This window comes from Lipotes vexillifer, unplaced genomic scaffold, assembly GCF_000442215.2.
Source record: "Lipotes vexillifer unplaced genomic scaffold, Lipotes_vexillifer_v1.1 scaffold43, whole genome shotgun sequence".
Lineage (NCBI taxonomy): Eukaryota > Metazoa > Chordata > Mammalia > Artiodactyla > Lipotidae > Lipotes > Lipotes vexillifer.
The window spans coordinates 901,290-923,696 of NW_006770037.1; the positions used below are offsets into that span (position 1 = coordinate 901,290).

At 33.3% G+C, this 22,407-nt stretch overlaps 1 protein-coding gene across 1 annotated transcript in view; it reads right to left on the reverse strand.

The window, feature by feature from the left end:
• Positions 1-547: 547 nt before the first annotated feature.
• Positions 548-22,407, reverse strand: part of ERO1A (endoplasmic reticulum oxidoreductase 1 alpha) — a 42,424-nt gene continuing 20,564 nt past the window's right edge. The window contains exons 5-16 of the mRNA XM_007445957.1: positions 20,897-20,973; positions 20,729-20,802; positions 16,876-16,996; positions 14,829-14,875; positions 12,351-12,362; positions 9,108-9,134; positions 8,898-8,990; positions 7,792-8,038; positions 7,220-7,289; positions 2,870-2,956; positions 2,653-2,786; positions 548-954 (exon numbers count right to left, since the gene is read on the reverse strand). Of these exons, the coding sequence (XP_007446019.1) occupies positions 894-954; positions 2,653-2,786; positions 2,870-2,956; positions 7,220-7,289; positions 7,792-8,038; positions 8,898-8,990; positions 9,108-9,134; positions 12,351-12,362; positions 14,829-14,875; positions 16,876-16,996; positions 20,729-20,802; positions 20,897-20,973 (1,050 nt within the window). The 3' untranslated portion in view covers positions 548-893. The remainder of the gene's footprint in view (positions 955-2,652; positions 2,787-2,869; positions 2,957-7,219; positions 7,290-7,791; positions 8,039-8,897; positions 8,991-9,107; positions 9,135-12,350; positions 12,363-14,828; positions 14,876-16,875; positions 16,997-20,728; positions 20,803-20,896; positions 20,974-22,407) is intronic.

Sequence of the window (22,407 nt, forward strand, 5' to 3'; positions counted from 1 at the left end):
TAAAGCAAATATGAACAATTAAGGAATCTGGTAAAAGAGTTCTTTGTACTATCCTGGAAACATTTCTGTAATTTGAAATTATATAAAAATAAAAAGTTTCCCCAAAATTTTATTCAGAATTAGGGAAAGTATTATGAGAATAAATATATAAATCTATTCAACTTTTCACACTGTTTAGAAATCCCCTATGCCTTTGAGTTATCATTGTATCTTTCTACACACCAAAATAAGCCAATCAAAATAGCAATATAATTCTAAAACTGATTTGTGTCATACCAATGTATTGTAGGGTTGCCAGATAAAACACAGGACTCCCAGTTAAATTTGAATTTTAAAGGAGGAATAATTTTTTGGTATAAGTTTGTCCCAAATATTGCATGGAACATACTTGTATTAAAAAACTATTTGTTGTTTATCTGAAATTTAAATTTAACTAGGCATTCTGTATTTTTATTTACTAAATCTGGTCACCCTAAATGTTGAAAAATTTTAGGCTGTTAATAATGGGTCATCAGGAGCCTGCTTAGCATTTTCCTATAAATGCTTGTCACATTGGCCATAGTTTTATTTATATTACATCTTCTTACACAAAATTATTAAAATATCATTTACTTAGGGTTACCATATATGAATTTGAGAATCCTGATTTTACTTAATATTAAACTTTAAAAGTTGTATATTATCAAAGTTTTACTTTTACTCACAATAATATTATACATAGACTTGACATAATTTTAAAAATTGTTTACTTAAAACAATATAATTCCCTTTTACAAAAGCAGCTTTATATAAAATGTTTGGCTTAAGACTGTCATTGCTATTAATGCCTTTGAACGAAATTCCATTCTTTGGCCTCCGTTGTCCAAAAACAGGCACATTTCAACTGGTTTTCTTTAATGAATATTTTGTAACAAGTTCCTGAAGTTTTCTAATTCTTTCACACTTGTTGAAATTCTGTAACCAAAAAAAATTTCACTTAGAAACTATTTTAGATAATTTTTCTCTATAAGCTATTCACTTTCCATTTTCAGAACACAGAAAAAAATTTAAGTAATTTATTTCAGCAAATGTAAAGGTGCATAAACCATTTAATCTATTTTGATGCACTTCAGTTCTTTTTTTTTTTTAACATCTTTATTGGGGTATAACTGCTTTACAATGGTGTGTTAGTTTCCGCTTTATAACAAAGTGAATCAGCTATACATATACATATATGCCCATATCTTCTCTGTCTTGCGTCTCCTTCCCACTCTCCCTATCCCACACCTCTAGGTGGTCACAAAGCACCGAGCTGATCTCCCTGTGCTATGTGGCTGCTTCCCACTAGCTATCTATTTTACATTTGGTGATGACAAATGTAAAAGAGATAGCTTCAGTTCTTAATTTGACATGTCAAAACTAAGATAATATTGCCCAGAAATTAGTTATTTTTAATTATTCATAACTTAGTATTAAAGTTTCAAAATGCAAAATTATAAACTATGTAAGTATTAAGATATTTTAAGAATTCAGAAGTATATTCATATGCTTAGTATTTAAAGTACATAGGTATAAAGTATATAAGCAGTAAAATATGTATTTTAAATATGCATAAGTATATGAACACTTAAACTAATCAATATACCATATTTAGTAAATATACAAAGAATCAAAGCCTTTGGACTATAAAGAGTGAGAACAGTAATTGTGTGATCAAATTGTTTTCACTAACTTTTATAAAAAAGTAAAGCCTGTTATTTTAAGTGTACTTTAGCTCTGTTCTCCACCATGAAAAAAGTTGCAAAGTACTCAAATATAACTGTCAAGCTTCTGTATACTAGAGAATAATTCTGAAGGTCAATTACATCAAACCCAAAATATTAGTCATAATTTTTCTTTTTATTTATTTTATTTATTTTTTAATTTTTTTTTGCTGTACGCGGGCCTCTCACTGCTGTGGCCTCTCCCGTTGCGGAACACAGGCTCCGGGCACGCAGGCTCAGCGGCCCAGCCGCTCCGCGGCATGTGGGATCCTCCCGGACCTGGGAACGAACCCTCGTCCCCTGCATCGGCAAGCGGACTCCCAACCACTGCGCCACCAGGGAAGCCCCAGTCATAATTTTTTTAAAGTGAAGTAATGTAGTCCTTAGAAAATGTTATTTTAATAAATCTCTGCATTCTTTAGATATAATAGGCTAGAAGAAATGTATCTATACTTAAATTTTATAAGGTAAGTTCCTTATTTCAAGCTTATTTTCTAATCATTTTGATGCAAATTATTTTTTAAAGAACGATTAACCTTTTTACACAATGGTGAATTCACATGGAAATTTTATGTGTACACCTATATTACACATGATTTTTCCAGGACCTTCAAAAAAACATTTGGGCAGCACAAATACTTTTAAATAATATAGAAAAAATATACAGTTTCAGCAAGATGAATATTGAAGTCCACTCAGTAAATGAATCATGATTATAAAAGTCAACAGATGAAAATAAAGAATATTATTTAATGATTGTGTGTATCTACAAAGTTATTTCATAAGATCACAGAATTCTGTAGTGAGATAATTTCACTAAAAAGGGTATTTCTTACCCAGTTTTATCTGAAAGTATACATGTTGCATTAGACTTACTTGGCTAGCAGAAACAATTTTGGTAGAAACTAACCTTCCAAATGCATTAAATAATGATACTATTTCTTGTCTGGTTAGATGGAATTCATAACTGGGCCCACTTTCTGGCATATTTGCAATAAGTTTCTCAGAAAATAAGATCTTCAGAGCAGTGCCCAAACCCTGAGTCTATAATAAAAACAAGAAAAAAAGAAAAATCAGAAAATTCTTTGTGCAAAGAATGAAAATAGGATTGAGCTTGATATGCTTACCTGAAGCTTTCCCCACAGTCGACATTTCAAACAACCAACACAATCCATGATTCTTGAAATATTTCTAAAATGCAGTCGAAAGTCCTCCTAAAAATAATTTAAAATTTTATTAAAATATAGTATATAGTCAAGTACTAAGTATTTCTGAGTGCCTCCTATGTGCCTCACAACATGCAAGGCACTGGAGGGCGCCAAAGTGGGGAACAGAAGTGAAGTCAACATCCACGGAGTACCTCCTACACACTGGAATCTTTACATATACAATTTCATTTCATCTTCACCACAAATCCAAAAGTAGATATCATTATAGTCTACACCTAATGAATTAAAAAAACAAGGTTCAGAGAGGTTACATAACTTGCCTAAATTCCCGTACCTAGTAAACAGCAAATCTAGACCCCAGCCTGCCTGCCTCCAAAACTAGACTATTTATAAATATACACAAAGGTAACTGAGCTGAGATGTTCTGTTGTATGTGATTATTAACCATATGCCAATATCAGGGGAGGGGGGTGGGGGTCGTATGACATCATTTACCAAAAAAAGAAAGAGGAAAAAAACAAAGGAGGATGAAGAACCTAGGGGTAAGATGGGAATAAAGACACAGTCCTACTAGAGAATGGACTTAAGGATATGGGGAGGGGGAAGGGTAGGCTGTGACAGAGTGAGAGAGTGGCATGGACATATATACACTACCAAACGTGAAATGGATAGCTGGTGGGAAGCGGCCGCATGGCACAGGGAGATCAGCTTGGTGGTTTGTGACCACCTAGAGGGGTGGGATAGGGAGGGTGGGAGGGAGGGAGACGCAAGAGGGAAGAGATATGGAAGCATGTCTATATGTATAACTGATTCACTTTGTTATGGAGCGGAAACTAACACGCCATTGTGGGGCAATTATACTCCAATAAAGATGTTTAAAAAAAAAAAAAAGGAGGGAGGGAGGAATAAAAACCTTTGGTTTCATAATAGTTAAATTAAAACCCTTCTCTCTGGTATTAATTAGGTAAATCAACCAGAACTTTGATTATTATTGACATTATTATCACACAAAAATATATAGAATATAGTGAAATCCATGTACCCTCCACCAAGTTTCAGAAAGAAACCATTACAATGAAGCCTCCTATGTATCCCTTCAAAGTCCCATATCCCACCTTCTATAACTATTCTGAATTTGGTGTTTATCATTCCTTTTTTATCTTTATACTTTTAATATATATATATATATATATATATATATATATATCCATGAACACTAAGGTATTATATTGTTTATAAAAGGGCAACATGGATTAAACTCATCCAAAAGTAGTACATGTCTTTAAGGAATAAAGAAGAAAGAAGGGAAGCCAAGAACATATCCTTCTTTTACTACAGTGGAAATTATTAATTAATCCTCCAAGTGACTCCCTCTGTCCTGAATTTATAGTGGAATCCCAAGCTTACAGTACTTGAAACAGGAAATTTGACATACAGTTCAGATGGAACATTCATTATACCAAATGGCCTATAACTTTGGAAGCATATAATGTTTTGTTTGTTTTTCTTATGTGATAAACCACACACTGGGCTCAATCAAAAGAGAACAAGACCAAAGATCTATAGATCAGCGAAGATTGGAAACTGCTATTCAAAGCAGACCTCAATTCATACTCTGGGGACAGTCTTTCCCCAGATGCTTCATTCAGCCTGAGACTCTGAAACAGCCATTACATGTATTAATAAAAGATTTACAATAGGATCCCAGATCTTAAATCTTATTGATTTAATACAAAGCCCAAATAATTAATATTAAATGTCACCATATGTTAGCAATATTCTATATCTTGTGTTTCTGTACCTTTTGGACTGAATTCAGTAAGAGGTCATTCTAATTTTAAACATACTTAGAAAAAATATTTACCCAGCAATATTTCCCTAAGTAGATTTTTGGTGATTTGAGGTTTCCTTTAAACTTGTGTTTCAACCTTGAATTTAAGGAAATTCACACTTTTAACATTAATAACAGAGCACTAAAATTAAAGTAGATGTTCTCATCCAATGGGGGGCTCACCTCTGGAGGATTTAATAGTTGGTATAAGAGTCTACAAAATCCCTGTGTAGACAAGCATTTGTTTATAGACAGAACAAACAGCTCACATGTATGCACTATAAATTTCCAAATGGATATAAATTTTATGATTAATAAAACACAACTTTTACTTTAAAAGTGTTACTAAATGCGTAGTGGATTTTTGGCAGTTATATTTTCACAATCAATAGATGCTAAAAACACCACTGTCATGGGGAGAGGCCTTGAAAGTTCTTGACTTAGACTCGTAAAGGTTGGAAGCCTCTATTCGAAATGATTGTGCTTCCTTTTGTACACATTGTCTAACCTTGGTATTTAAATCTATGTTCACTAATTCAAACACTTGAATATGGCAGCTCTTGAGTAAATCCCTATGTGGCATGTACAGAGAATAAACGTAGTTGCTTACAAGAGCCAAAATAACATCGCAAAATTAAAACCAAGCACAATTGCTTAAATGTACTTAATATGCTAGAACCAAATTAATAAGCTAGAAATTTACTAGATCAGAACAAGGAGAAAATCCTTGTGACTTCCACAAATGACAATCAATGTCCAATAACCTGAGTATATTCTAAAGTTAACCCAGATTAGAAAAATGTATGATCCTTAAAATAACCAGAACCTAAATCATTTACAAATTCTCCTTGTTAATTTACAGTTTTGGAGTCAACACTTAAAATTATAGTCAGCCGGTAGAATAATCAAACATTCTGTGGTTAAACATGGTGATCTATATTCAATGAAACCAACTGACCAAAAAACAATTCTCACCCAATTCTCAGATGTTTTATAAGCCTTCAGGTGAGATCCTATTCTACTGTGAATTGAACACTAAACAATTCTCTTTCATACAAGTCCTCTCTTTCTAACCATACACTGATAGAGTATAAAGGAGACAAGAAGAGATTTTCAAATCAACTTATATGACTGTTCAAATCCATTATATTCACCATAAACTGCTATTTTAAAAAAAAGTAAATATCTGATATCAACAAGTTTCCTTGGTGTTTTACTCCTTTTTTGTAAAAGGACTCAGAAAAATTATGTTAAATTTCACAGGATATGAAAGCTGAGTGTTTCAGAGTTTCAATAAAATGAAAACGATGTGAGAAATATTTCTAATCTGCACAAATATAAAATGAGTAGATGCCAAAACACTCTCCATAAACCAGCAAGTGTATTAAAAATAAGAAAGATACCGAAAATAGTAGGGAAAAAAGTCTTATTACAGCATCTTCCCCCTCACTTCTAAGTTCCTGGAAACTGTTTGGGAGGTTATATAAGCAGTGAGATATATATTTCTAGCAAGAATGCTTTAAGTAGGAGGTAGATGGGAGGTCAAAAATAACTATTATCTAACAGTAAAAAAATGGAGTGCACAAAGTATTTTGTTTGCAAGCTGCAAAAAAATCAGGTTCTTTCACTTTCGAAAGAAACAAAGAGTTAGAAACAAAGGAAGATTGTTTGTTATAAATATTCTGATGAAATCAGATCCAGCCCAGTCCTACTGAGGGCCACCTGCTTTACTTACCTATAGCTTTATAACTGAGAACAGTAATATAATTTTACTTAAGTCCTCAAAAAGACTTAGAAATCCCCTGAGGGTAGAAGCATCTCTCCCTTTAGTGACAAAAATCATGCTCTACACCCAGTGAGCGTTTAATAAATCTTCCCAGTGAGATTTTTATTTGTAGTATTTTGAGGCAAATATGCACAAAGATGGTCTTGCCTGGGGTCATACCTCTATTAAGAGGTAAGGCAAAGACCAGAGCCCATTTTGTGATCTCAGGTCTTCTGTTCTTCCCAGAACTGCATCCTGGTGTAACCAAATTTCTTTAATTCCCAGTGAATGAGATGAATTGACAAAACAATACTGTAACCTCTCCTCCTAAAGAGCATCCTGTAATTTAGCCAAAACTATTTTCAGAATTCTCTCCAGCGAAAGACAGACTAATTCTGCCCCTTGTGCTCTAGATCCCTTTCCTTTCATTCATAAGTTCTATTTACTACATGAGAGCATCAATGTGAAATGAAAGCCTTCTGTAAAGAGTACACATTTCTATTGTTATTTGGAAAACAACACAAACTAGATCTTAAGTTGGACCTGCTTTTGGACATCCTTTTTTCTTGAGGAAAACAAAGATTATGACTCTGACTTTTCTTCTAATTTCAGGATGTATATCAAGATTTATTGTTAAGAATAAAAACACGGCCTTTATTCATACCTGCATGAGTTTGTATTTAAAAATTAAGTTAGAGTATAAAATTATTACCTTTAGTTTGTTTGCTTCTTTTTTGTCCCCAGCAAAAAATGAATTCTCATCAAAATGCAAAGGAAATGACCTACATTAAAAAAAATAAAATAAAGAAAATATATTCTCTGCATAGAACAGAAAATATTTTCATGTATTATAAAACATTAAAAGTCCTGCTGATACCACATTTTGCTGGTCAGTGATGAATAATATAAGTAAAATAGAGTAGAATAGATAGTAAAATCAAAATTCTATGCCCCCAAACAAATTCTTATCCTCAAATATAAAAGCTAACTGTATAATATAGTAGAAGTTATGCCCCAAACCCAACCTGTTCAACTAAATATGAAAATAATGCAAGTATCAAATACGAAAAGAATGGCTCCTAAAACTAAAACTATGTGCCTTTTAGTACATAAGTCAAAATGAAAACAAAACCAAAACTCAATTTTAAAAGACCTATGAGCAGAATTAGCTTTTAATTATTTTTTAGGTAGTTTTCCTTTCTCTAAGTTGAATATTTAAGAATTTAATTTTGGACACCACTTGTCACTCTTCTATTAATGTATAAGTTGTAATACACAATTTACTTGATTTCATGAAGTATTTCCAGAAGTAACATTTTGTTTTCTGCATCTTGAACTTTATTTCCAGTGAAGAGTTGAAAATCCTGGCGCTCAAAGAATGGTACCACTTTAGATAAAGCCCTTAATTCTATTAAGTAGAGAAAGTACAAGTTCTTAAGCCTTCGTGGACCTTCTCCTTCAGTTAAAATTCCATCAAATCGCTGCTGAAATTCTGTAATGTTATGTCCCCATATTTTTTCCAACCAGGTATCTGAGAAGAAAGAAGAATTAAATATTAAAAAAAACTGCATTTTAAAATTAAGTAAGTTTCATTTTACTTATATTAGGTTATTGATGCCTGCAGAATCTAATTTGATTTTATATTTTAAAAATATAATCAATACAACCATGAAAACTGTTTTACATAATTTAGCCTTGAATAGTTCCATATTAATATTTTATCTTCTAGAAGCCATCCTTAAAAGGAAAATAAACTCAATATTTTACTGAGAAACCAGGACTAATAAAATTAAATTTCTGAATATAAGCATATCCATAAAACCAAGATACAGAAGTCAAAAATGACTATCTGACATTTTTACTAATGAGTTTGAAGCCCTAATTAAAGTTACTATGATTTTGTTTCTAAGAAGTAAAAGATACTGTAATTCTAGAAGAAATATGTTATTGATGAAACTCCAACATGGTCTAATTTTTCAACAGCCTTCGTAAAGCATGAAGAGCAGCAGAAAAATGCTTTTACCTGTTAAAACTCCAGGCCTGAAGCTGGCACACAAATATAAGGATTCTGATACAGTAATATCTAATGAAAAACAAACCATGCTCTTGAGAGTTTTTTTAATTCCCACAACAAAAGAACATTTCCAAAGTGACATGTATGATTTTGAGCAGCTTCTTAAAAGAAGGTGAAGAGAGCTAAGAACAGGCTGAACTTTTCCTTATAAGGTCCATGGTTCCCACATTCCTGATTACTACCATTTAAGAATAAATCTTTTACTGCCTAATATTCAATAGGGTCAATCCTTTCTCATCCAGGTAAATACCAAGAAAATTTTAAGAATACCTGAAAATAAGTGTGGCAAAGTGAATAAAAGTAAAATGTCACATACCTTGTAGAAGATACCGTGCACTCAAATGCACATTAATGCTTGCATGAAGGCCAGAAATAAGTCTGTAGAACGCTCTTTTTTCTACACAGAGGCCTACAAAAAGTAATTTGGAAATATAAATTTCATATGTGAAATCTGTTAGGCAGAAAATTAATTTTATGTGCAATGAAAAAAAATGTTATTTAAATTTGCTTAAAAATGTTCAATTACCTTCTAGCCAACTGTAAAAAGTGTTCTCTGAAATAAAAAGAAAAATAAGTCACGAGATTGTAAAAATGCCAAAATGTAAGTTTTTCAAAAGTTTTAAAATACTATAGCAAATTTTTGACAAACAGTGATTCAAACGTCCAAATTTTGTTTGTAAAGGAAAGAGAGGTTCTTGGTATGGATTCACTTTAAGTTCTACTTGGTTGCTCGGTCTTTAGAAGGCTTTAGCATTGCCTTAGGTGGCCCCAGCCTCTTAACTTTCTGGATAAAATGTTTTATATGAGGCCAAAACACAGAATTTAAATAGTAAATCAATACATGGAAAAATACTTAGCCTTAGTAACAATTCATGCTATAAAAATTAAGAACTCATTATACACTTTTTAAAATGAGAAAAGTTAAATAAAAATAAAATAGTATTAGAGGTATATTATTATAGCTGGTAGTATTATATGCTATTCAATATTTCAAAAGAGCAATTCAAGGAGATGTTACAAAAACCAAACATCGTTTATATTTTATGACCTAATAAGATCACTGTTCATATACTTAGACTTGACAATTCTGCTTTTAGAATTATGGTCTTAAGAAATAACTCAAAATGGAGGTGGGGGGGTGGATAATCTGCAGAAAGATGATTATGTTATATATAATTTTTAAAACCTGAAATAATCAAAATATACAAGGCCTAAGCTGACATGATAGAATACTATATACTAGTTAACACGGTTGAATAATATAAAACTATTAAAATGAGAAGAATGTGGAACACGACAATGCATGAAAATGTTTATTTGAAATAATATATAAAAAGGCATAAGAAATAATTATTATAACTATGTAAACATTCTATGTATACATTTACTAGCGATGACAAACATTGTACTATATAGTTCTTTTTACAAAGTTGTTTATAGTAATATTAATAATAAACCAAACAAGCAGAAAAGTAATGGAAGAAAGGAAATAAACAATAAATTTATATATTTATAGACTACATAAAAACATAAAACATCTGTGTGTCAGAAAACTTTATAAACAAAAGCAAAATGCAAACAAACCGGGTAAAATGTAAATACAACAAAGGATAATATCCTAAGTATATAAAGAGCTCACAAACTGAATAAAAATGCCGAAGTGCCCATTAAAAATGGGCAAAAAATATGAATAGAGAATTCATAAAGGGAAAATATAAATGGTAGTAACAGATAAAAATTGTTTAGCCTCACTAACAATAAAATGCAAATTAAGTATATATTGTACAACACAGGGAATGTAGCCAATATTTTAAAATAACTATAAATGGAATATAACCTTTAAAAATTGTGAATCACTATGTTGTACACCTGAAACTTATATAATATTGTACATCAACTATACCTCAATAAAAAACTAAATAAAATTTCAAATTAAAACTATAAAGATACAACTTTAAAGAGTAAAGGTAAAAATATAATACTTAATGCAGACGAGGGTCAGGTAAAACTAGCAGGCACAATGACTGGAAGGGGTGTAAATTAGCACACCCTTCCAATGACAAAAAGCAATCTGGTCATATGTATCAAGAGCCTAAAACGTCCTTATCCTTTGATCCAGTAGATCCATTTCTAGAAATCTGGGTTGTTATGGGTGAATGTTTGTGTCCCCCCTAAAATTCATATGTTGAAGCCCTAAACCCTCCCCCTAACCCCCATTGCTCCCCATGTGATGGTATTTGGAGGTAGGGTCTTTGGGAGGTAATTAGACCAAAGTAAGGTCATGAGGGTGGGGTCACCATGATGGAATTAATGTCTTTATAAGTAGAAGAGACCAGAGCTCTTTCTCTCTCTATCATGTGAGGATACAGTAAGAAGGCCAGCTGTCTGTAAGCCAGGAAGAGGGCCCTCACCATGAACCAGATCTGCTGGCACCTGGATCATGGACTTCCCAGCTTCCAGAAATATGAGAAAATAAATCTTTTGTTTTAGCCACCTAGTCTATGGTATTTTGTTAGAGCACCCTGAGCTGATGAGGATATAGGCTAAGGAAGCAAGTAGACATGGTAATGATAATATATAAAACTATAAATATATCTATTATAAAAATATAAACATGTAAATAAAATTATCAAAATGTTAGTAGAAAAGCAGTATGAGATAGTAACTAAAGCACAGACGCTGGAGCCAAACTGCCTGATTTGAATCCTGACTCTGCTACCTACAAATCATAAGATTTTAGCTGAGTTGCTAAACCTTTCTGGGACTCATTTTCTGCCTCTATGAAATGGAGATAAAAATAATACCTCCTAGGATTGTTGGAAGGATTAAATAAAGTCATATTTGTAAATTGCTTTGAAAAGTACTAGCATGTCTTCTTAGCCATTATCATTATCAATTATTTTGGGGTTGTGGGATTACAAGTGATTTGTTTCCTTACTGGGAACCTCTAGGTTTTGAGGGTTTTTTTTTTTTCAAGTTTTGGACCATGAATTGGGGGGAGTAGGAGTGTGACATTGCTTGGGATCTAGCCTTCTAAAGAAATTTTCAGTTCAGTTTCATAATCCTGAAGTAGATATTCTCTGAATGTGATCCAGTTAGATAATCACCTAATATATCAGCTTTCATATTTGACTAAAATGAATACTTATAAATATACTCATAAATAAGATATTTTCTCTAAGGACAGCCTCTACAGGTTAACAATCTTTTCTCTGATAATGAGAGACAGGTTGCGATCTTCAAATAGTAACAAAAATCATCCCAATCTCACTCATAAAGCAAAAACATTCTCAAAAAGACAGAGTAAACCTAAAATATGTTAAAACTTTTAGCTTTACAATTAACTTAAAGAGCTGGCAATGATACCTACACCCAAGAGTCACCACAAGCTTGGAAGACGGTAGCTCAACACGCTGATCATGTCTAGAACCTTCCTAGATGAGACCTAGCAGATACTAGAGTTCAACCAGTAAAGGAGAAGTTTTCCCTGAGAGAGGCTGGGGAAATGCCTAGCTTTCACATGCAATAGATAAAACGTACCAGTGAATTATCAGAGGCTGAGGCAGACTGTCTCTACTGCCTGATCCCAGGCACAAAGAGTCACATTTCCCTTAACCTATGCTGTCACCTCTAGAATTTCAGGTAAAGAAAAAAAATTAACTTTTTCTTCATCTCACGTGCAGGAAGAAAAAAACAAGTTTGCCCAACAAACATCTGAATGTATAAGCAAATTCATATATGTGATGTATGATAAAGACATTATACTTACCTTCACTTTTCCCTGAAAAAAGAAAACAAAATGCTTATTATTAAAAACTCCTTCTAGATGCTCCTTTTAAACTGCTACACTTCCACAAAAATAAGACTTAGTAGAGGTTACTTTTAGTTCCTCAGTTCACCCACATAAATAAAATCTTAGAGTGAGATGTGCCTGTGACTGCAACTCTTTCTGGTGATGAAAGGAATTATGCCCGATTTGACTAAACGGTTTCATCTTCAAGAGCCTGGATAAAGAGTATTTTCAGCTTGTCCAAGATTTAATATGGGCTGAGAGGAAAGAAAAATCTAATCTATCATCTGAGAGTACTCTTAAATATCTTAAGGACTCACAGTTATTTGGCTGTCAGAGTCTTTTCACTTATTTATTTGTTCTACAGCTATAACACAGTTTCTGCTAAAGATGTGTGTCATTGCTTTCAAACTCCCGGGACTGACATTATAAAATTTTACCTTATTCAGGAATATTTTTAAAGACTATTTGTAAGATTCAAATTATGCACAATCTAGCAGTTTGTATGCAGCTGCTCATTAACTATTGAAAAACTGTCTCCATTTTGCCACTTTTATTTAATGCCATTGTTTATTAAAGTACCATATGCTCATTGCAAATATATGTTAAAAAAAAGAAGACAAAGATAAAATTAAAAATATCATCCATAACTCCCTCTGCCCAAAGATAAATACCATTTACATTTTGGTAAATGTCTTTTTTCTTTGTGTACAGGATATTTAGATATTATATCAATTATGTTTTTATAAAAAATATATTATAGGGCTTCCCTGGTGGCGCAGTGGTTGAGAGTCCGCCTGCCGATGCAGGGGACATGGGTTCGTGCCCTGGTCCGGGAAGATCCCACATGCTGCGGAGCGGCTGGGCCCGTGAGCCATGGCCGCTGAGCCTGCGCGTACGGAGCCTGTGCTCCGCAACGGGAGAGGCCCCAACAGTGAGAGGCCCACGTACCGCAAAAAATATATATATGTATATATATATATTATACATACTGTTTGATACCTGCTTCTTCTCCTAAATGTGCTATTGATCACCACTGATATAAATGAATATAAACTGTCAGCAACATTTAGAATGGTTATATTCTACAATATGAATATACCATAATTCATTTAACCAGTTCCCTAATGATAAACATTGAAATTGTTCCCATTTATATTTAAAATAAGTGAGGGTGGTTAATTAACTTATCAGATCATAATGTGAGTTCACAGTGAAGATCATCTCTTGCCTGGGAATTTGCATTTCATCTGATAGTAAATCAATAGTTTCCACTGAGTACCATATGTGACTCCATATAAACCCAAAAGCCTTGTTTAAAGATGCTCTTTCATTCCTAAGAACGACGAGTCTGCAAACATTTAGGGAACGTTGCAATCTCACTGCCTTCCAGGAGGAAATTCATGTTTATTGACTCTATGAGATCAGCAGCTTTTCAAATAAATTAAAAAAATGAAAGCCATTCCACATTTGCTAAAAGTACATCAAAGATTTCATCAGTAAGCGCATATTCAGAGAACAGGGATACATATTTCCTAAGGAAAAAGCCTGAAATCATACACTTGAGATGGTTTATTCAACAAACTGTTCTGTCTATTATAGACTGGGCAGGGTTTGTGAGTTTCAATTTTACATCCCCTCTGCACCTATACAGTGCCTAGCACATAGTAAATGGTGGATAATCATTTGTTGGAGGAACAAGTGATTTTCACTACTGTAGACAAGACCATTAAATGAGGAGGGTGAATTTCATTGATCATTTATCTAACAAACTATTCCATCTGTTATGTTCCAGACTCCATATTAAGGGAGGAAATCAATAAATGCTGCCCACATGTCCAAAGTACCAGGGTAGATCAATAGATATATAAATAATAGTAAAATAATGCTAGCAAGTGGAAAGAGCTGTGAGAGGAACAAAACAATACATAAGATCACTTTATGAGGAGAGAGAGATTACTTCCAGTTAAGAGGATCAGGGAAATTTGGGCAGGGAAGGCAGCATCTAAGCCAAACCCTGAGTGTAAGTAGAAAATGAAAAATGTTAATGAGATATAAAGTCATGTGAATTTGAAATCAGACTCCCAATATATACAACAATTTCAAGTTTTAGGAAAGATGTGAGGCAGAAGTTTTTTCAATATTCATTCAACTAAAAGATGAGTACAAAGAGTAGAAAGCCTGAACACATACATTCTGCAAAAATGCATAAAAGAATAAATGTATAACTTAAACTTAATCCTATGACAGTCTAACACAATGAACTTCATTACAAAAATACTCCTTACTGAAGTGTAAGTATTTTCAACACCAATTTCTCTGCAAGAATGAGACATAACTTCGGTGAAAACAAGAATATATGATCTCAACTGCTCTTGCCAACCCTTATCTTGCCTCCTCCTTCCTTCTAACCAAAGTTCACTGGCTGAAAAATAACAGTGCAAATAAATAACTCACCGTGACCAGAAGCCAAAGGATTTAAAGGTCTCTTAATTGTCTGTGGCCTACAAACAAAAGAATTAAAGTATAAAGTATAAAATATAAATATGTTACCCATCATGTTATAATTATTTAAGTAAAAGTGAAATTATCTCAGAAAGTTTTTTAATGACTATATCCAAAATAAACTTGTTTTACTGATCTTATAAAATATTTATTTTCTCTAACTGCTTTAAGGGAGGGTGGTTATTTGTTTTAGTGATAATAGTTTCTGATCTTTTCCCATTGTAGCAGCCAGAAAGTCATTTCCTAATCACTTCTTCAAACAAAGGAAGAAAAAAATACCAGTCAAGCTCTTCTCCTAGAGTTACTAATATGTTTTTATATATATCATATATGTGTGTGTGTGTCACAAAGTACACTCCTACTTGAAAGACAAACAAGCAAAAAATGTAAATATCCAACACAAGCATTAAATAAAAAAGGGAAAAAACAGTGTGGGTAGATTATTTTCCATTTTGGTAATTTTAAGTATATCAGTTTGCCCTGAGGCCATCAAGTTTGCTATGAGTTCAATAATAGGTAGTTTTTAACAAGAAAAAAGAGAGAGAGTTAGTATGTCACTCAAGTGTTTTTAAATCTCAAAATATTCATTAGTATCTTTAGTAGAGTGTAGGAATGTTTTAATGTCCTTTTATCTATTTTACAAATATGCACAGCTTGAGACATTTTGAGAACAGAACATGTAAGTTGTATTTTAACATCCTCAATTTAGCGCCTCATACATTGTTTATATTTTAGAAATATTATGGGGACCATGATATAAACTAGTTAGGAAATAACTACAAAACTTATACAAAATCTAACAAATGCTTTAGTTGGACTTTATTTTAGTTCACATCAAAAAAAAATTAAGGAAAAAAACCTTTAAAGTAAGTTAATAAACTCAGTAAACCAAACATTCCTAATAATAGTCAAGAGAATTTAAATGAAACACATGGCAGAAATGAGTAAATAATGAAAACTCTCCACTTCCCAAACTGTAGAAATTCTGCAAGTCAAAAAAAGAAATTGCTGATCTCTTATGTGTATATTTGACATAAAAAGTGAAATGTATTTTTGCCACATTTGGGAACTCCAGCAATCTTCCCAGAATGATCCCCATCTCTGAGATAGTGTAACGCTTGTGTGCACACAGGCACGCACAAACACACGCATCCCTTCCGAAAACCAATATATACATTATTTACAACCTAGAGGCTTACAAGTGGACAAACTTGAGGCATGTCTCAGTCTCTCAATGATCAAACTGACAGCTTCCATTGTAGTGGGTAACAGTACAAAGGGGGTTCTTCCACTTACTAGATCTTTGACACTAGACAAATCACTTAACCTTTCCAACTCTCAGTTTCTCCATCTATAAACAGTGATGACTACAACACAGGGTTATTACAAGGACTAAAGGAGAAAATGTATGTAACATGCTTAGCACAATACCTGGCACACCGTGAGTGCTCAAATGTTACTAATTATAAATATTCTCTGAGAAGAATTTGACTTTAAAGCAGGTAAAATAACTATAGCCACAAAAAGAGGAGTATAGAGCACAAAAAAGAGAATTAGGAATTATACATCCTAATCTATTCCCTGCCACTAACTACATGATCTCTCTGGCTCTAGGTTACTTCATCTATAAAATGAGATTCTAGTACAGCAGAAACTAACAGAACACTGTAAAGCAACTATATTCCAATAAAAATTAATTTTAAAAATTAGATTCTATAATTCACTTAAGGAACATTTGTGAAATGCCTACAATATTCCCATAAAAGTCTAACACTGTTCTAAGTCTCTTAAAGAACAAAGAATTATTTGTTGAAATGCATGTCCACATGTTTCCCCAGAGGGGAACTGGATTAATGAACAAGTACGTTTCCATGTCCAAATACATCCTTTAATAAGGTGAATTTGATTTGTTCTTTTAAATCATTGTGATTTTGTTTATTTGTTTATAAAGAGAAATGAACACATCTTTCAGGAATTTCGAAATGAAAATGACACATACTTAAAACAGTTTTCTTCATAGATGACATTCCATATCTTCCAAGCATCTGGTCCCTTGTAACCCGTGTAGCGCTCAGGATTCAGGAGCAAATCGACATATTCAGCATCAGGAGACTGTATGTCTGTAAAATAAAATATTTTAATAATCTTCCTTCTTTTCAGTAACCTTAAAAAGCTAATATGACCAGACTGTATTCCATCGATTCTAAGGCACCACAAATGTTAACAATGCATCTAGGATTTAAAAACACCTTTTTAGGAGAAATCCTAAAAAGAAGGGAAAAGAAGGAACAAACAGCCACATTAAATTACACACTGTTTACAAAAGCCTCTTGGTTTTAGAAATGGTAAAAGAAAAAAATAGGAATATGTGAATTTTAGAATTGAAGGAACATAGTAATTCAATTCTTATGAGCTATCCAGGCAAAGAATATACCATACATTTCTCATCACATTAACCACAAGCAGTTCATCAGTAACTAAGGTAAATGAAGACATATTAGTACCATACAGTTTGTTACCAAATACTTCCTTCTTACATGACCACCATCAGGATCCACTACAAAGCTGCCCCAAAGGTATAATCCTAAATATTCAAAAAGTTATAAGCAGGATGATATTTGTATCAGCATTATTTATAAAAGGGAAAATCAGAAGCAACCTAAATGTCCAACAGAGCAGAGCATGGTCCCTGGAGCGAGAGTGCCTGGGTTAGAATCCAGGACCCACTACTTATTCACTTCAGAACCCTGGTCAAGTTATGTAAATTCTCCATGCCTTGGTGCCCTCATTTGTAAAATGGAGATAATACTCATAGCATTACTGTGAGACATAAAGAAGTTTATATGTGCAGAGTGCTTAGAACAACAGTAAGAGTATAATAAATATTAACTATGGCATTGGTATTACAGTCAACAGAACTGTTAAGTACAAAGGCTGTCTAACAAAATGAAAAGATAAGGCATTATAGAAAAGTTAATTACAGAGATATATGGAAAACATACCAAAATTGGTGGGATACTGGTTTCTCATACGTTCTATAAATTTGTATAATGTGTTATAACTTTAAAATAAAACCAAAAAAATACAGCCCCTGGTCCTCAGTGGCTTTGGAGAATTAGTTAATAACACAGTAACACGGGACTCATCGATAAAGCTTAACAGTATGAACCAACAAAGAATGAGGAAGTGAGTGAAAATGGCCCCACAGCAACCAAAGTAGATGACAAAAATCTGAGCAGAAAGATGCTTACACGAGACTCCATCAAGCTCTCTAGAGTACCAACTTCTCATTTAAAAAACAAAGATAAAACTATGCTTGGTTATTTTTATCCCAATTCACAGTTCATTAGAGTCATGAATTAGGGGAAAATTTGCTTCTATAAACAGCCCAGTGACAGCACCTAGAAATAACTGAGAGTCCAAGGCAGAAGTAGCCATTAAAATAACTAGAAGAAGTAAAAATAAAAATTGAAAAAACAAATCTGCATGGAATCACCTAGCTCAGGAACAGATATCTCTGTTCATCTCAATTAATACTATAAGTATTACCTCAGTATAGCAAACTATAATAAATTCATAAAAAATAACTCTTAAAATATATATATAAATTAACACTCAGCATCGGGTATTTTAAGACAGAAAACTAATCACCAAGGAATGATTAAATTTTTAATATCTTGCCTCGTTAGAGATAAACATTAGTTGACATAATTTTAATTACAACAAATACTTCCTCTCTCCCAACTTTACTAAAAAAAAGGCTACTATAACCTTATTTTGCCAGATAACAAAAGCTCAAATTTCTAATTAGGATTTACAAAATACCTTCTATCCTCTACCTACCATTTACATACATTATTTATTCCTTACAAAGCTGTCCTTTTTTTTTTTGAATATTTACTCTCCTTTAACAGAAGAAACAAATATAAATGGACAAGTTATTCACCCAAGATAACAGAACTCTACCACATAAGGAGTGACTTATTGATTTGTGACACAAATGTAAACATGTAGTCTTAAAAGGATACTTTGGTTCAAGTAGTACCATTCTTTCTCTAACACTGCAGGCCTAAAAAAATTATGCTGCATGTTATAAGTTGAATTTTATCTCACATAGCAATGTTTAAGCCAAAGAATCCTTGCGGAAAAGACGGCAAAGTTAGGGTTGGGAGAGCATTTTATCCCCCTTTCTTTACTGGCCTAAAGCTAGATATAAGTCTACAGTTCTTTACCCAACACCCTTGGGGCCAAATGTATTTTGGAAATCAGAACTTTTCAGATTTTAGAAAGGTAATACAGTACATACAACATACGTTCAACATTATTCTAGCAGGGACTGGGACAGCAACCTTTAATCAAACACATAAAAACATGAATATAAACATGCAGTAAAAACATGAATATTCACACTGAATGAATCTGTACTAAATTTAAAGAGAAAAATGTTCATTTTTCAAAGTTTTCAGATTTGAGAATTAGGAATAAAGGATTATAGATATGTATCTGCCAAAATATGGTCATGGTTTTTATTAAGGAAAGCATATGTATCTTTTTTTTTCCAAAATGAAGCCACAAATTAAAAATAAGTACTTTCCCTTTTTCTTCCCTCTTTTTGCTGGGGGGAAGGGGTGTTGCAAGATTCATCTTTTGCTTATAATTAAAATGATCTATATCGTTCTTTTCACTGATTTTTTAGAAGATCATTAATCTGTTCCAAAAGAAACAAAGAAGGATACAAAAACTCAATTTGGTTTAATTTTGTTTAGCCAATTAAAAGGCTAACAAACTTACAAAAAAGGAGATACTAAAAAAAAGGAAGACTAGGAGAATCTATAAATCTAAATAAATAAATCCATAAATCAAATGGTTCTAATGGGTTCTAGGGCTCCTAGATTTTAATCATACCAGAGCTCTGGCTTAGTTTTAGATGTCACAGACATAACTCATGGTTCATTTTTCTCTTTTCCAAAAATAACACAGCCCATCATTAAGGAAAATATTTAACAATCCAAGGCCAATATATCAAAAGCAGGTTTTTGTAATCTCTACCTTTTATCTATTTATGCAAAATACCTGTACATATCACAAAAATTATATATATTACTAAGTACACAGAACTGCAAAACTCAGGAGGTAAATTTTTCTTTTCCAGAAACTGGGTTTTCTTTTTAAATTGTTTTATTGTGGTAAAATATATATAACATGAAATTTACCATTTTAACCATGTTTAAGAGCACAATTCAATGGCATTAATTTTATACATTCACAATGTTATGCAACCATCACTGCTGTTTCCAAACTTTTCTATGACCTCAAACAGAAACTCTGTAACCATTAACCAATAACTCCCCATTCTCCCCTCCCCCTAACTCCCGGTAACCTCAAATCTACTTACTGCCTCTATCAATTTGCCTACTCTATATATATCATATAAGTGGAATCATAAAATATTTGTCCTTTTGTGTCTGGCCTATTTCATTTATCTTAATGTTTTCAATGTTTATCCATATTGCAGCATGTATCAGAACTTCATTTCTTTTTATGGCTGAATAGTACTCCATTGTACGTGTATACCACACTTTGTTCATACATTCATCTGCTGATGGATACTTGGGTTGTTTCCCCTGTTGTGAATAATGCTGCTGTGAACATGGGTGTACAAGTATCTGCTTCCCTGTCTTCAATATTTTTGGGTATATGCTGAGGAGTTGAACTGTTAAGTCATATGGTAATTCTGTGTTTAGCTTTTTGGGGAACTGCCAAACAGTTAGAAATAAGTTTTTAAATTATTTTAAAAGAATTTCTTTTCCTTAGGCACAATCTTAATATGCATAGTATAAAAAATGTTATACCATCAGCTTCACAGAAGTTGTCTGAGGAATCATCATGCTTGGTCCACTGAAGAACAGCCTTCTGTGTTTCTTCACTTTAAACAAAGAAAAGAAATAGAGGTATTCTTTTTCTTAAGTTAACATTTCACATGAAAAAGCATAAAATACTACTGCAAAAAACCCCCAAACCTTAGAGATTCATCCACAGCTCCAAGTCGTTTGGCTTGCTCACATTCTTCAATGAGATTATTGGCTTCTTCAGAATACTAAAACAAAAGGGAAATAAACAGAATTCAACTGATTGCATTTTTAAAACTTTTAAAAAAGAATTTCAAAGGAATTTGGGGTTCTTTTATACCTATCACCATCCCCCTGGCTTCAAAACTTAAAAAAAAAGGGCTTCCCTGGTGGCGCAGTGGTTGAGAGTCCGCCTGCCAATACAGGGGACACGGGTTCGTGTCCCTGTCCGGGAAGATCCTGCATGCCGCAGAGCGGCTGGGCCCATGAGCCATGGCTGCTGAGCCTGCGCGTCCGGAGCCTGTGCCCCTCAACGGGAGAGGCTACAGCAGTGAGAGGCCCACGTACCGCAAAAAAAAAAAAAACAAGAAGACAAACTTAAAAAAAAAAATTAGCTCCACATTCCTCCTGAAGCTAAAAAATAAAAGTCTTTGCCCTTTGTCTTGTTGGCAAACATGATTTACTATTATGTTGACAAAATAAAGAATAGTTTATAGTCTGATAACTCATTATCAAAATATCCATTAAGAAAATCTTTGAGGTTAAAGAAATCAACTTGGCAAGGAGTCATGGAGCAATGTCCCACTTTCCTAATGACCTAACTGTCAGCATCAGTTTTCTCTTCCATAAAATACGTGGTTGGGCTAGATCTTGTGTGTCTATGATCCATTTCAGCTCTAAATGCCATGATTCTAAAAATGCCCTGGAATCTACCAAATCTTATAAAAAGTATTCCAATATCTTTAGGTGCTTAAAATATATTCTTTAACAACCATATTTCTTCTCAATGTCTAAGTCACTATATATATTCTGCTAGCTGTGTATATAGCACAGGGGAAGTGAGTGTGGATCATGAGATTTCACAACACACAAGTCATCACCACCATACAGCTAAAAGACAACATTGGAAGCAGGAGGCCACAAATTCAATCACTCAACAAATATTAACTGAGTGCCTATTATGTCCTTATTGTTAGGATGACCACACAAATGACTGTCCAGACTAGGACTCTTTTGAGGATAAAAGGGAACACTAAAATAACTGAAATGATACAATTTTTTGAAACACTTATGTACTGAATTACAACGTTGTTTCATTACATTGGTCGACCTAAAGATAGTTCAATTCAAAAACTACTTTCAAAAATGAAATTCTTATATACATAATTAAGTATTAATGTGTAAAGGGATATGATATATTCAGCCTACTCTCAAATGTTTCAGAAAACATAAGAATATGTATATACAAAAAGCATGCTGGGCTTCCCTGGTGGCGCAGTGGTTGAGAGTCGCCTGCCAATGCAGGGGACACGGGTTCATGCCCCAGTCCGGGAAGATCCCACATGCCACGGAGCGGCTGGTCCCATGAGCCATGGCCGTTAAGCCTGCGTGTCCAGAGCCTGTGCTCTGCAACGGCAGAGGCCACAACAGTGAGAGGCCCACATACCGCAAAAAAAAAAAAA